Source organism: Equus caballus, chromosome 10 (genome assembly GCF_041296265.1).
Source record: "Equus caballus isolate H_3958 breed thoroughbred chromosome 10, TB-T2T, whole genome shotgun sequence".
NCBI classification, from domain to species: Eukaryota; Metazoa; Chordata; class Mammalia; order Perissodactyla; family Equidae; genus Equus; species Equus caballus.
In genome coordinates this window covers 26,968,807-26,984,960 of record NC_091693.1, presented here as the reverse complement: position 1 = coordinate 26,984,960, position 16,154 = coordinate 26,968,807, and the positions used below count along the sequence as shown (strand labels likewise).

The 16,154-nt window shown below is 48.9% G+C and overlaps 1 protein-coding gene across 3 annotated transcripts; it reads right to left on the bottom strand.

Moving 5' to 3' along the window:
* Positions 1-236: 236 nt before the first annotated feature.
* Positions 237-13,374, bottom strand: LOC100630712 (zinc finger protein 773). Of its 3 annotated transcripts, XM_070223489.1 has the most exons (6): positions 12,418-12,720; positions 11,130-12,188; positions 10,516-10,554; positions 8,418-8,544; positions 7,863-7,961; positions 237-2,272 (listed from the first exon to the last, which is right to left on the bottom strand). In XM_070223489.1, exons 4-6 carry the CDS (start codon positions 8,449-8,451, stop codon positions 1,179-1,181), a joined length of 1,227 nt encoding a protein of 408 aa, XP_070079590.1. In that variant the 5' UTR covers positions 8,452-8,544; positions 10,516-10,554; positions 11,130-12,188; positions 12,418-12,720; the 3' UTR covers positions 237-1,178. The 3 variants fall into 3 exon arrangements, with proteins under 3 accessions (XP_070079590.1, XP_023506364.2, XP_070079591.1); XM_023650596.2 differs by lacking the exon at positions 11,130-12,188 and having other exon boundaries at positions 12,418-13,374; XM_070223490.1 differs by lacking the exons at positions 10,516-10,554; positions 11,130-12,188; positions 12,418-12,720 and adding an exon at positions 9,142-9,274.
* Positions 13,375-16,154: the final 2,780 nt, after the last annotated feature.

Genomic DNA, 16,154 nt, shown 5'->3' with positions numbered 1-16,154 from the left:
CAATCTGTCAGTTGCCATGCTGTGGCAGCAGCTCACAAAGAACTAGAACAACTTACAACTAGGATATACAACCATGTACTGGGGCTTTGGGGAGGGAGTAAAGAAAAAGACTATATATATATATATATATATATATATATATATATATATATATATTTTAATGAAAAAAAAAAGCCATAGACTGTGAGAAAATACTGGTAAAGCATATATCAAATGAGGAACTTCTATCCAGAATATATTAAAAAATCATAAAACAATTCTTTTAATAACAGGCAAAAATATGCACAGATAATTCACTGAAGAAGATACATGGATAGCAAGTAAACAGGGAAAAATGCTCAACACTGACCATTAGAGAATGCAAATTAAAACTATAATGAACTACCACTATACATCTACTAGAATGGCTAAAATGAATAGCCCACATCTTACACACAACAGTCAACAAGGATGTGAAAAAACTGAAAATCTAATATACTCCAAGAGGAAATGTGAAATGGCATAACCACTTAGAACACAATCTGGCAGTTTCTTAAAAAGTTAAATATTTGGACCAGCTTCCAGCATGACAGTGTGAGATGCTCTGTGGGCCTGCTGCCCATTAAAACTGGTGAAAATTATAAAACACAATTTAAAGTCTCTGGAAATGGTCCTAAGGGTATACAGCAGATGAAGAAACATTTATTCAAGAAAACCTAATATTCAGTAAAAACAGCAAGCACCAGTCGCACTTGAACCAAGAACACTCCCTCTCTCCTCCCTCCAAACTCAGACAGATGAAAACATCACTCCAGCCTGATACAGCCAAGAACACAGGGCTCTCTCTCCCTAGAGGTCCCAGGCAGAGCCCTATCTTCTGAGGAGGGGCAGGATGTCAGCAACTCTCATCCTGCAGCCAGTGTGCATATTTGGATGAATGATGTTCACTTGCTGGCTCCCTCATAAAGGCTACTCACAGAGCTTCTCTGTTTTAAGTTAGGCTGACTAGGAGACAGCCCATGCTCTGCACTCCTAAGGCCTTCCTCCAGTCTGAACTTTATGGTGCTGAACAAGGTGAAGCCTTTGGCTGAAGCCCTTCTTCATGGTCACTGTATTCTTATGGCCTATCTGAGTTGTGAAGTTTCTGTTGATGGATCAGAGCAGACCTTTGGTTAAAGGCTTTTCTACATTAGCTGCCTTCAAGACTTTTCTCCGCTGTGAACTTTCTGGTGTTGAATGAGGTTGAAACGCTGGCTAAACGATTTTCCACAATCACTGCACTCATAAGGCATTTCTCCAGTGTGAATTCTCCGATGTTTAACAAGGCTGGAGCTGTGGCGAAAAAATTTCCCACATTCCCTGCACTCATAAGGTCTTGCTCCAGTGTGAACCCTCTTGTGTTTAACGAGGCTAGAATTCTCGCTAAAGAATCTTCCACATTCATTGCACTTAAAAGGCTTTTCTCCAGTGTGAACTTTTCGGTGTTGCATGAGGCTAGAGCTTTGGCTAAAAAATTTCCCACATTCACTGCACTCATAAGGCCTTTCTCCAGTGTGAACTCTCCAATGATTAATAAGGCTTGACTTGTGGCTATAGAATTTCCCACATTCACTGCACTTATAAGGTCTTTCTCCAGTGTGAACTCTCTGATGTTTCATGAGGCTTGAGTTAAAGCTAAAGAATTTCCCACATTCACTGCACTCATAAGGCCTTACTCCAGTGTGGATTCTGTGATGCTGAACAAGTGTGGAATTATGCCTGAAGGCTTTTCCACATTCACTGCACGTAAAAGGCTTTTCTCCAGTGTGAACTCTGCGGTGTTGAATGAGGTCGGCATTGCGGCTAAAGGATTTTCCACATTCACTACACCCATAAGGCCTTTCACCAGTGTGAACTATTTGGTGTATAAAAAGGTTAGATTTATGGCTAAATAGTTTCCCACATTCACTGCATTCATAAGGCTTTTCTCCAGTGTGTAGTCTCTGGTGCTGAACAAGTAAGTATTTCTGACCAAAGGCTTTCGCACATTCGCCGCATTTGTAATGCCTTTTTCCAGGGTGAAAGGCCTCCTCGCTTTCAGTGCTCCTGTATGACTCCCCTCCGCTGTGAGCCAGCTGATGCCTGAGAAGACCAGAGGTAGTTGGGGAGTCCTTCTCACCCTCCTCTGTCTCTTTTCTTAAGAGTTTCTCTCCACAGTGCAGTTTCTGGTATTGGTGAAGCTTTGCTCTGAGGACTCCTACATAAACACTCTGCTCAGAAGGTGCCTCCTCAACCTCTGCTCCATGCCAACAACCTGAAAGCAGAGAAATGCTGATAAAGTGTACGTAGACTTCAGCAAGAGGGGGAAGCACCCTCACAAATGTGTCTGACACACCCAGTAATGAGTCCCTGGCATTGCTGGCAGAATGAGGGACCTGAGGTCAGGGTGAGGAAGGGTTCACTGTGTGGTGCTGGACCTGGCAAGCTCACAGATCAGTGGGGGGCTCAGGAGCAGCAAGAACATAGGATGGAGTGCAGCTCAGGGAGGAGAGGCAGGGTCTCCAACACATTCCTCTGCAAATGACTGTCAGCAGGGCCTTAGCTGCTGGTGACAGAGGAACACAGTGCAGAGGGGTGTATCCAGGCCCAGAAAAAAATAGAATGCAAAATGGCTGGTATTTGAGGACTATTTAAGGATATGCCCATCTCATGACACATTCAGTGAAAGCCTGTATCACAACCTTTCATGTTCTCCTGCTGCCTCAACATCCCCATAAACAGGCTGTGAACTATGCAACCAGGTGCACCAGTGTGATAGCTTGGAGCCCTGCCACAAGTTCTCCCTCCTGCCCTCCTGACTCACACCTAGTGCCATTCAAATTCACTAATGAAATCCCCTCAAACCTTTTCTTGTGTACCCTACCCTGACTCCCAATAAAAGCATTTACCCACAGGTCCTCTCAACTTTTCCCCTGCTTGGTTGAGCCTGCTTCCTTCCAGGTGACCCACTCCTGGCATGCAATGACTCTCTCTGTGTCTCTGGGACCTGTAAGTATAATAAACAGGCCTCGCCTCTGTCTCTTGTGGTGACTGTACCTAACTGACCAGCTCATTAAAAAAAGAAAAAAAATGAGGGGCTGGCCTGGCGGCATAGCAGTTAAGTTTGTGTGCTCCACTTCAGCAACCTGGGGCTCACCAGTTCAGATCCCTAATGTGGACCTTCACACCGCTTATCAAGCCATGCTGTGGCAAGTGTCCCACGTATAAAATAGAGCATGATGGGCACAGATGTTACTTCACGGCCAATCTTCCTCAGCAAAAAGAAGAGGTTTGGCTGCAAATGTTAGCTGAGGGCTGATCTTCCTCAAAAAAAAGAAAAAGATTGGCATCATGAATAGGATAGTTTAGTCACCAGCAAGGGTGGACACAGGAGATGCCCCTTAAACTGCCTGGCTTATGAACTGGCTGTCCCTGTTGGGTTCTACCATCTGGGAAGGCTCAGTGTCACATTGGCACTCGCGTGTGCTGCTCTGACTGCTTTGGGTTGTCTCTCTTAGGCACTGCCAAGGCGTTCCCTCCTTGATTGTTGATTTCATCCTCCAGATTACCCCAAGACTCCACTTCTGGCCAGCCCTGACTCGACAAGATGGGGAGAAAGGTTATCCCAGCACTCCCTGACTAAGGGACAGACTGGCATAATTAGCTAAAAATATTATGAAGGTTCTGCTGAGAATGGACGAGTGACCTCCCTGCAGCCAGTAAAGCAACACTGGGTCTCAGGTGCAGGCTGTTAGCTGATTTGTCAACAGATGAGGGCTGGGTAACCTTTGGGAGGTCACTCCTGTGAACTAGTGGCACCACGACTGGGAGCTTCCTCATGTTCATGTTCCTCCTCAGTCCTAACCTGGGGTGCTGCATCCCCCTCAAGAGAAGTCCACCACGGCACCCTGTGAGGGTCGATGTGCTGGCAACTCCTCCACTACATGTCTTGTTGCTGTCGCTCTTTGTCTCCTGATCCTATGGGTATCCTGGGTCCCATCCCCAGAAATCAGTGGCTCAAGATCTTATGGCCCTGGATCTCAGCAGGAACATTTAATTTCAGCATCTCCCAATAACCAGAGGAGGTTAGCCAATTGTTCAAGAAAGATAAAACATCAATGCAGCATTTCAGGGCTCCACTTAGTGGTGCTGCCTATCAACATGCCAACTACTGCTCAGCTCCCCAGGTCTAGGAGCAATCCCCCAAGGGGATCGGGCCACCATAGCTCCCCTAAAGGGACCCCGACCCAGCTGAGGTCACTCTAGAGAGGGAGGCTGCTGCCTATGAGATGGGCTACAAGAAGGAAGCATTCAGGGTCTTTCCAGACCCAGAGGGTCAAGAACATGGGAGTTCACAAAGAGTTAAAAACTGAAATTCATGATTTCATGAGACCAGAAATCCAAATTATTCGTAAAGATTTCATTCAAAGAGATGGGGAAATGGGAGCTTTACTGAGCGTGCGTAGTACAGGCTTGCAGCTCCTGCTCACAGCCCCAGAGATGAGGCAGCTGCCAGCATTACTAAAGAGCCTAAGATACTTAATTTACTTAAAGCCCCTCTGGCTCTCCAAGTTCAATTCTCACATATTTTGGGGCTGAAGGCACCCAAGGAGGAAAGAGTGCATCCCAAATACCAGGGCAGGCATGACAGAGGCCAAAACTTTTGATAAGATTGTAAAAGCCTCGGACAAGGAACCGGGAACCTCTACCACCCCTCGGGATTCAGAAGCCCTGCCGTTACTGACCTGGATTTTCATGGCCCTGAGATGCCCAGTGGAAAACTATCAAGGAAGCACAAATGTTCCTCTGCAAAAACTGGATTGGTTCAATGGATCATTCAGTTCTTTGGACATTCAGACATTCAAGGAAAACTCTGAACATGTTTCTAATCTAGAGGAAACCCCTTTGTCACAGATTCCAGGAGTAGTTCTTGCAGGCACCCTTCTCAGTACAGGGCAGCGTTGCTTGTCAGCATGTCCCACACCAAACAGGAGGCCCTGGATGGAACTGATCTCCTGACGTGCCATGAGAGCTCTGCCCACCCTGACTCAAATTCTCACATCGCAGCTGCCTCCTGCTGCTCAGGCATCCCCCTCACCCCAGCATTCAGCCTGCTCCTTCTTTCCCTACTTGGTGACACCCTCTACTGCCTCCAGGTGATTCAACTCGTGCCACTTACTGACAACTGAGAGACCCCAGTGTGCCTCATGAACCAATTACTAGGCAAGCCATCCCCAAATTACAACTAAAGGAGATAATATTAAAAGATCCTCGCCCATTACCCACAGGTCTGGTGGCTGAGGGAACCACTCCTCCTAGTCCATCCAAGGAGGCCTCCAGCTCCGAAACCAGCAAAGCCAAGGCCTCTCCAATGGAATTCAGCCAGTCTCCAGGCCTTGTCGCACCACCCAGGGACAGTCACCCATATACAACTCTAGTAGTTGACTGGAACTCTAAAAACAAACATTTCCTATCTTTACTGGATACAGGAGCCCACGTTACCATCATTCCAGGCAACCCATTCAAATTTAGAGATACCCCTTTTAAATGACAGGGTAATGCCGGTAAAACTATTCATGGCAAACAAATTGGAATAGATGTCAATATTGCAACAATCTATATTGAACAGCTGCCCATCAGTAACCCATAATGCTTTGAGTTTTCCTCCTACAGACAGAGATGCCATTGCAGGCCATGGACAATGCTGCGACAAGTCTAAGTTCCTGGCCCTGCTGGTCAGAACTACAAAGTGAGAACCTGTGGGGCTGCCCCTGCTGGTGGTGACGGTAATAAACATGCCACGATATCACCTGAAACAAGGTACTACTGGCCTTCAGCCAGTTGTTCCAGATCTACTACAAGACAGGGCGATTATTCCCACTCTTTCTTTCAGTAGTCCTATGTGGAGGGGCTTAAAGGCTTCTACCAACAGTGCACTTAACCATGGATTACTGAAACCTGAGCTCAAGTTCCCCCATCAAGGCTCTAGTACCTAACATAATCAGAGTAACCGAAGATATCCAAAGGGCACCCAGTGACATGCAGATCTGGCCAATATATTTTATTCATTGCCTATTACCGATCAGCCATAGTCCTGGTTCCCCTTTACATCTAAAGGAACCCGACACATTTACCGAGTTGTCCGTGAGTAATTTAAACAGCCCGGCCACTGCCCACAATTTGTACTGCCAGGACTTGGATAGGGCCCCCCAAGCCCTCGTTCGCTTACACCACCCACCTTCATTCCCAGCCGACTCACCGGGATGGCTGCACATTACAATCGAGTCACCCCCAGGCTTACTGCTTGTGCCCAGGAGCCAGCCACACTCGGCCATCCCCCAGGTGAGGGCCTTCACCCTCCTTACGATAGCCACCTCATGGGCACATTATGCCTTAAATAACAGCACCTTTGGATTCTACTGTGGCCCAAACTCATGGACACAGCCTCTTACATACTTTTCCCTGCCAACTCCCAATGAAACTGTACCCCAGTGGGCAGTGGTTACACTGAGGGTCCCCACAGTTCTCTATCCACCAGTACCTCCCCTTTTCTATCAACCCAAGGAGGCCAGTAAAACGGGCAATATTTGTTCCCATCTTAATAGGACTTGCCATAGCTGTAGGAGCCGCCAGCAATGGTGCCAGTACAGCAGCCATTGTCAAACAAGGTCAAATCCTGACTGCCAACCAGCACCTTTTGGCAGCCCTCTCAGAGCACAGACAAAGGCTGCACCTGTGCAACAAGCCCATGAGCATCTAAGCCCAAATGGTCATGGATAACAGACAGGCTCTTGACTGTTTACCAGCCAGGAAAGGAGGCGTCCGTGCCATCCAGGGTGCTTCCTGCTGTACATACATTAATTCTGCAGCTACAGGCCAAGCTATGAGGATGAGGCCAAGAGGTCAAAATCCCTCATAGCATAACAAAAACCTTCCACCAGATTCCCTGAACCCCAGAGGTGCCTGTCCTGTTCTCTTGGCTTTCCCCTACTAAGTGCAGTGCCTGGCTGTCGCCTGACCCCATCAAATGCATAGTAGGACTCCTCTTAGTTGTCACCTTTGTCAAAGCTTGCCTTCGGTGGCTAGACCAAGCTATTCCAGTCACCTTTAACATCCACTACCCAGGTGGCAAATGTTATCCATCTCAATTAGTATTGTTAATGGTCTTGAGGCACCACAGGGTCAAGTATATTATAACCTTTAAACCTTCCTATCTTCCTGCTGCCTCAACATCCCCACAAACAGGCTGTGAGCACCCCACCCAGATGACCAGGTGCACCAGTGTGAAGGCTGGCCCCTGCCACGCTTTCCCCTTCCTGCCCTCCCATGACTGTGACCTAGTGATGTTCAAACGTTCCAGTGAAATCCCCTCATGCCTATTCTTCTGTTCTCCCCACTGACCCCCAAAAAAGCACCTGCCCCCAGGCCCCCACACTCTCTCTGCTTCCCCCCCGCCTGGTTGAGCCCACTCCCTAGGAGCTCCCACATCACCCTCCTCTCAGTGTACAGTGACTGTCTCTCTGGACCTGTTGACCATAATAAACTTTGGTTTTTTTCCTGAGCTTCTCCTGTGTTTCCTCTTGTGACTGCACCTCACAGACCATGTCATAAAAGAATACAAAAGAAGGCCACTGTTGGAGAGGGCTGCAGAGGGAACAGTGGGGAGGCCAGGGGAGATGTGGAGGGCAGGGAGGTGGGGGATAGCCCTGGGTCAGCAAGCAGAGCAGACAGGATATGTGGGTGACTGGGAAAGGAAAGCTGGAAACCAGCTGTGGCCCCCAAACCTCAGGGCCCCCTAGCAAGACTCTTGGTGTGATCTGAACCCAACCCTGAGTTCACACCTCTCCTCTCCTCCCTCCAAGTACCTCTTGGCATTGCTGCAGTCATGACTCCACAGGCAGGCACAAAGGGCTCTCCCCACCGCTCCCACTGGGTAACTTCATGGGTCCTGGAAGATGCAAGTCCTAAGGGAGAGACAAGACAAGTGGGTCAAAGTGACCCACCCCACAACAGACCACAGGAAAGAAAACTAAATATGACAGCAAGAACCTTGGAGGAGAGTCTTGCAGAAACAATCCAGTCAAGCAGTGGCCATGTTGGTGGCTCAATTCCTGGCAGAGGCAGATCCCATATGTCAGCCAGAGGAAGAGGGCAGAAGCCGGGGCACAGAACTGCCACGGATCTTCACGGCATTGCCAGGCCAGGGAGAGGCCAACACGGTGTCATGCATTAGGCTTTGGGGCAGCTTGGGGAGAGGAAGGGCAGTGCACACAGCCCAGGCTCTCACAGCACCTACTCCAGGACACTGAAAAGGAAGCAGGGCCCGCGGCCCAGCTTTGGGAAGGACACACCCGCCCCTGGAAAAAAGGGGAAGAGCAAAGCCCAGCCCAGGATGCTGGAGAGGGCTGTGAGGACCTTACCCAGAGAGGCCATCAGTGCAAAGTTCTCCAGCATCACATTGTGGTATAGGAGTCTCTGGCCTTCATCAAGGAACCCCCACTCCTCCCAGGAGAAGTACACAGCCACATCCTCAAAGGTCACGTGACCCTGCCAAGATGGAGACAGTTAAGTTTATGTACAGCCTCCTTTCCCAGGACTCTAGGCATCCCCCCAAACATCCACCCTCCTCCCTGACTCCCCACCTCAGAGCAGGTACCAGGCCCTGGTGCCACTGAAGCCTGTTCTCTCCTTGTCGTCCCTTTAATCACTGTTTTCAGCCCTCAGCAACAAGAGGCAGTGGGCAGAGAGATGTCATCTAACCTCTGGGCCTGGCATGCAGAGCCTCACCCTTCTGCCAGACAATTCACCTGGGGTCCCCCTGATTATGCATCCCAAACACAATAAAATTTGGGTCGCCATTCTCCCTTCAGCGCCAGTACAAGGGCCTGGGGCCATCTGTTGACCTCCCTTCCCAACATGCACCTCACTATTTGTACAACACTTCCCTTCACATCCCCGACCCCTCACTGCCACCACCACCCCCTACACCATATCACATATCTCCCTGGCCTCACCACATGCCAACGAGCACATGATATCCAGAGGGTGCTTGGCAAATGGGGTCGGAATCCCATCGTGTCCCAGACTTCCAACGGCCCTGACTGCCAGGGGCAACGCACAGGCCTGTTTTGAAGGCCTCCCTACCTGGCCCTTATTCTTGCTTCATCCTCAGCCACCCAGAACCACACACGGATTTCAGACACCCTCAGCCCTCTTCGAGTTCTGTGTTGCGAAGGTGTCCCCTCACCAGCCTCAGCTTCCTCTGATCCAGGCCCACCTGTGTCGGACACCAGGCCTACTGAGTCTCCCAGAGGATCCCATTTGACCTTGAGCTAATCTCCAGGTCCCCGCAAGGGTCAGAACAACAGCCTGGAGAGCCCAGAGTTGGGGGATAAGCAGTGGCGCCAGCTTTACTGTCATCTCACTGCTTTGTCTCCACATCCATCTCATGTCCAGTCCTCATGGAAACTCTGGCTGCTAGCCAGATCCTCCTCACTCCTACACCCCCTCCCCTTGGCCACTGTTCTCCCTCATATATCTTTGTGAAGCCCACCACCTCCATGCAGGTGTCTAGCAAGAGACCCAGTCCTTGGCCCACACTCCCTTCCCTCGTTACCTCCTAGGACCTGAAGATGCCCCCTGCCAAATCTTAGTCACAGTTCCATCCTGGTCCACACACTATCCGTATTGTGGGTGTCTCCAGTCTGAAGCCTACACCTGAACTCCACACTTGTCTAGGTGCCCACTTGACAAATCCACTCAACAGTCTCTGGAACATCTCAGTTCAACATGGCCAAAACCTGACTCCTAATATTCCCACTGAAAATGCTCTTACCACCAAGTTTGACATGGTGGTACTTCCCTCCTAGCTCCTAAGATCAGAGTCACCCCTGACTCCTCCATTTCTCTCTCGTCCTCCACATCAGAAAGTCTGCTCAGAGCTACTTAAAAAACAGACATGGACTCCAACACATCTCCCACTTCCACAGCCACCAATCTGGTCCAGCTACCACCAACATGCACCTGCCTATCGCAGTAACCGCCTCCCTGTTCTCCCTGCAACCCAGCAATCTGCTCTCTACTCTGCAGCAGAAAAAGCTTAAGTCTGGGTTGGATCACTTCCCTCCTCTGCTCCAAACCTTCCATGGCTCCCACCACCCTCAGAATAGAGGCCAGCTCCTCAGGCTACCATTCTAGCCTTAACTCCTGCTTCCTGCTGTTTCCATCAGACATAATGGAGACCTAAGGTTGCCTGAGCAGGCCCAGCTCAATCTCACCTCTAGTATTTTCTAATGTTGATCACTGTGAATGTACTATCTTCTAAATGCCATGCCACTGATTGCCAAAAATGGGAACCAAGCCACATAATCCCTGATCTGGACTCAGAGCCCCGACCTTGGGTGATCACCTTCCAGGGATCTGAGATGAAAAGGTAGGGAGAGTAGCAGACAGAGTCCCAGGACATCACAATCCTAGAGCCTATGAAGAGGGTGAGGATCTGGGACCCCCTCCACTTACCTCTGCATGGTATGGAAGTGATTCCGCAGCCACAGGAATCTGTGGGAAAGCAAGGCCGTGAGAAGCAGGCAACCCTGTTGGGCCCCAAAGGCTCATTCAAGCCCCTCACACTATCTGGGCCTGTGTCCTCAGTGATACCTCTTACCAGCTGCATGACCTTGGATGAGTACTCAACCTCCTCTGTGCCTCAGTGTTGTCATCTGTAAAATGGGGATAATAATGGTGCCCACCCACTGGGGCTATTGTTTGTATCAAACTCATTCCTATGTGCCAAGTACTAAGTATCACCCCTTACTGTCCCCATAATTAACACTTTTGTCAACATTTTCAGTGCAAATGAACTGGTAGGTATTGAAAACGTGGATTTTTTTTACGTGCCTTTTAACTAAGAGAATGTGATATTTAAGACATTTGATTTTAATAAAATGTTTAGCAGTATATTAAAATTTCAACCAATTATTAAGTGATTACATCAACTTAACTTGTTAAATCCACGTTATTTTAATTGCCTGTGTGTATACATACGTACATTTGTGTGTGTATATATGTATATGGAAATACATATATATATATATACTTTTATTAATTAGTACTTAAGTATTTCATAAACTCACAAGTTAATAAACTGGGAGCTTGGGCCTGAGGAACCCGAGCAGATCTTAGTCCTGTTGGCAATGTGGCTGCCTGCTGTACTATTCTGAAGGCAGTCTTGCTGGAGGCCTTTCCACTGCAGCAGTCGCTCATCCCTCCTGCCCTGAAGGCTGCGGGAACTTAGGCACCAAGGGGGTTCTCCACTAGCCTGGCTGAGCTTTCCTTTTCTCCACAAAGCGTAGACATGTGGGCCTGCTGAGCCTGGAGTGGGAAATCTACACCACGGAACATCTCAGTCTCCATCCCAGCCCTGGATCCTTACACCCTATAACCCTCCACTCCTGCACACACCAGCTAGAACCATTTTGGACCACAGGAATCCAGCCTTCCGGAGGCAGCCCCACCCTCCAGGCCCATCTGAAATAAAAACTTTAAGATTCTCCTCCTAAATATGAGCCCGACCTTGCCCTGGTCCAGGCCACTACCCACCATCCCTTGGATACCTCCAGCCCTCTCCGGAGAAATCCAGATGTGAGTGAGCAGACTACTCACTTGCTCACTCACTCACTCCTCTAGGTTATCTCAGGATTACCATGTCCAAAATCCCACTCCTAATCTTTTCCCTGAAACCTGCTCCCTGTGCCCACTTCCCCATCTCCATCCTTCCAGATAGAAAGGAAACAACAGACAAAAATGCAAATCGAAAAAAACGGGATGGTCCTTCATTCCCTACTTTCTCTCACAGCTACATCTGATGCAGCAGGAAATCCTGTCTGTTCAGTTTTTACAACCCATCAGAGATCTGATCATTCCTCCCCTCCCCTCCCCACCGCCACAGCTACCATCATGGTCCGGTCCCCACCAGAACTATTAGTCTATTGTACTGACTTCCTCACAGGTCTCCTTGTCTCCAACCTCATCACCCCTATCCCAGTCTGTTTTCCCGAGAAGCCTCTGGAACACTTTGAGAAACAGATGGAGTTCCTGTTCGCAACCCTCCGTAGCCACCAGCGCCCTCAGAAGGAAGGCCCAACCGCTACGACTGCCTTTCCACGTGTGACTCGTCCCGTCACAGCTGTTCCCTGCAGACCGGAGACAAACCTCAGGTTTAGGAGACGGGGCTCAGTCCCACCTCTGTGCCTTTGCATGGGCTGGTCCCTCTGCTTGCAGTTCTCCCACACACCCCCACCCACGAGCGCCCCACAGTCCGAGACCAGAAGCTTGAGACCAGAAGCTTGAGCCCGGGTCGCGCACTCGGAGCTTTGGGGTCGGGCTGTGCTGCGGCAGGGCGGCCCGGAGCCGAGCGCTCACCTGAGCCGGCTCCCTCCGCGCGGCCGCCGCCATCGGCCTCGGGGGGCGGAGCCGGGCCGGGAGCCGAGGACCAGGTCGGGCCCCGGGCATCCCCGTCCACGACTCAGATTCAGGGTCCCCCCGGGCGCAGCTGCCGTGCCTCAGACCCGCCTCTGTGCAGCGAGGACAGCGCCTGCCTCCTCTCGCGCCTTCCCGCTCTCGTCACCCGAGCCTAAAACCAGCTTTCCGGAGCCTCCGAAGAGACTGGCCGACCCAAGAGACCCCAAAATGACCGCCCCTTAGGCGGAGCCGGAAGTCCCGCCCAGCAGGGCGCAGCGCCTTCTGGGTAATGTAGTTCCCACAGCGCCAAACGTTGAGGAAGTGGACAGCACTCCAGAGACGCCGGTGGAGTGGCAGTCAGGGCCAAGAATTCCGCCAGACTGTCATTCAGAGACTATTCTTATTGTAGGTGGGCCTGGATTTCAGTTTCCCTGCGCAGATGTTGTTCCAGTCTTTCCTTCTCCTGAAGGACTTAAAGAGGATCTTCAGGGCCACAATAAAGCGGTTTCCTTGGACTGAACCAGTTAAATATTACCAAATCTCCCTTGGCAAGGGGACGCCCAACATCAAAGACAACGATGGTGAAACAATACCAGTTGTGTGAGAAAAAGAAAAGACTCTGAGTTCTGGATGTAGGTGGTGAGATAGTTGGGGATCCCAAGTGTTCACCTTCCTCCCTCTCCCCACAATCATTTGTGCCCTTTCCCTTCCTGAGGGACCAACATTGGGGTTCAGGAAGGACAACAGGCCTCAGACCTGTAAGCCAACACTCCTCTCCCCCGAGATTTCTCCTCTTCATCTCTTCCTAATCCGTGTTCCCACTGCCCTTTCATTTCCAGATACAAAGCCAACTCCCTTCAGGTGGGAAGGATGCTGGACTGTCATTGACACCAGGCAACTGTTGATAAAAGATGCCAACACTTTATTATGTGTTCTCCCACCACCTCCCTTACCACTGACTCCATTTCTTTCATATCAATCTTCACTTCCCCCATTCTTCCATCCCTTTCATCTGTGGGCTGAGCAGTGACCAACTTCATCACAGCCTTGGAATGACTCATGAGGACAAAAGATGATGAAGCATTCACTCCTTCTTGGAATTTTCTGGAACTAGGTTTTCAGTACTAACAGATTCTGGAAAGGAGGAGAGGATTCAGTATTGGAGTAGAGAATATAGGATGATAGAGTGAGACCCAAGGGACCTGAGTTATTCAGATAAGGCCACAATGTGGCATGTGAACGGAAGGGAGGGAGGAGACACAGGAGAGATAAACTCATCAACAGGTGTGAGATGAGAAACTCCTCCCTTAACCCAAACACAGGGAGACATGTATCACTTCCTTGAAATGACATCTTAGAACAGTAGATCTGGATCATTCACCCAATGGATTACTGATGGGCTATGAAAATGAGCTGACCACCATACCATGAACCATGTGGATGAATCTAGCAAACATGTTACAGAATCTACAAAATGTAGCAGAATGCATTCACTATAGTACAATCTGTGGAAAATTCAGAATCTGGCAATATTAGACAGTCTATCATTTAGGGAAATATAGATGAATGGCAAAATTATAAAGATATCAAGAGAATGATTATCAAAATGTCAGGTGACCTCCAGTGGGCCAGAAAAACATGTAAAATGAGAAAGGGATGGGGACACCTAAGAAACGTTATATATTCTGTTTTACGCTGGGTGATGGTTTTCTAGGTGTGGTCTTTATAAAAGAAAAAATCAATTTGCACATCTACTGTGAACATTCCACTGAATGTATGACAATTTTTAAAATAAAGAAAAAAAACTATGTAGACAGTTTAGTTTAGTCACAGGAATGGACAAATGGATGATTACAACAGACTAAAACAGCTTCACATGGGTGTGGAATTCGAAATAACATGGTCAGTGAGTAAAGAACAGACATCTAATCATTTAGTTTAGGTAAAGTGATTATCTACTGTCAGAAAATATACCTGGAATTTCTTTTAATCAGATATGGTAAGACACAGAGACACAGAAATGATTTTCATGAAGGAAGATGTTTATACTCAGACCTCTAGAAACAGGAGGCATGGCATGTCATGCAGGGCCACATGGGGAAGGACCAAGGTGGATCATGAGGCAGAAGGGAGAGAGGGAAAAGCATGGCCTACAGCCATTATTGGGGTTGTCACCGGAAGCAATGGGCGAGGCAGGTAGGTACATTGAGTAAGGGTGGAATTGGATAGTTTGAGTAACTGTGGTGGACTCTGGCTGTAGGGGTGGTGGGTAAGACTCATCAGCTGCTGCTCCTTCTGGGTGAAATATACAGGTCTGTTCCTGAAAGTGTCAATGTTTTGTTTACTCCAAGAAGAAGAAAGAGGTCTCCACTCACCTGTAGGAGAGCACTTGAGCAGAGAGCATGGGCTGCATGTCCGAGTCTGCTTCACGGTGGCTGTGTGGAACTTCAGGGAGCTGCTTTGCCTCTCCTGGATTTTGTCATAGATACAGTGAGGCTGACCACAGGGCCAGGTCCTGCATGAACGATGATAACTGACAATGGGGAAGATGTTACTAACCTCGAGCTCAAGTTTGAAGGGCGAGTCACAGGAAGGACTGAGGCCCTTTCCCCTCTGGCTACCAATGTTCTTCTGATCCACCCAAATTAGCCAAATAGAACTTGATTTGTTTTGAAACTACCTTCTGCCTGATGTGTGGAGAGTGAGCTAAGGCAGATCAAGAACTGGTGTTGGAGATGGGGCAGAGGCTGTTGTGTAGTCCGGAAATGTGTTGCTGGCAGACTGGCCAACAGGGTGGAGTTGGAGGGATTGGGAAGCAGAGGTGACAGGACACGCGGATGGTTGGAATGACAGGGCAAGGCTCAGGCAATGACAGTTACCCCCTCAAACCCTCTGTATCTATGGGCCGGCAGGGCTTTTCCCAGGAAACATGTTTAAAGAATAAATAAGGCTGAAGGCTAATGTTTCTGGGACACAGAAAAAGCAAGATTCATCCCTGTCCTCAAGTCAGTTACCTGGGCATTTGAATTTTCTGCAGCCTCATTTCTCCAACATAGAAGGGGCCAGATAGATGACATTGGGTAGGCGGCCGTGTTGGGCAGTGGTTAAAGTTGGGGCTCCGTGAACTCCATTCCCAGCTGTGCTACATGACAGCCATGACTGAGGGCAAGTCATGGACCCTTTGCAGGCTCAGTTTCCTCATATTAATCTGGGTGACAAATGCACCTCACAGGGCTGTCGTGCAGGTAAAAGGGCACAGGATTTGTCAAGCATCTGATGCAATGTTCAGGGCATGGAAATGCTAAATAAATATCAATTATTGGTATAACTATTGTCACTCATGGTGTTACCTCTTTACACTGTCCTTACCCCACCTCCACCTTACTAACCAGGAAAGCTGCCAGTAAGCCTGCAGATTTCTGATGACATCCCAGCCAGTTTGGTTTGGGTCAAGGGCATGGTAACCTTCAAGCATAAGGTCTTGGCTTCTCTAAAGCAAATTCTGGACATTCCCCATGATTCCCCATCACCTCATGATTCCTTTCCCACTTGCGGGATAGGGAATAGGGGAAAATACCACGTAATGTTAGCTATGCTTTCAATTAAAATTTAAAATATGCTGTGGAAATTAACTGAAGAAAAGAGAAGCCCTTATGAAGAGTGTTTTGGTCCATCAAAAATTACTGACTGCTTACTTG

Coding starts and splice junctions, on each gene's coding strand:
- LOC100630712 (XM_023650596.2), bottom strand. CDS start 12,507: ATGCCCGGGGCCCGACCTGGTCCTCGGCTCCCGGCCCGGCTCCGCCCC. Junction 7,962..8,417: donor TGCACTGATGGCCTCTCTGG/GTAAGGTCCTCA, acceptor TCTCTCCCTTAG/GACTTGCATCTTCCAGGACC. Junction 2,273..7,862: donor GACTGCAGCAATGCCAAGAG/GTACTTGGAGGG, acceptor CTCTGCTTTCAG/GTTGTTGGCATGGAGCAGAG.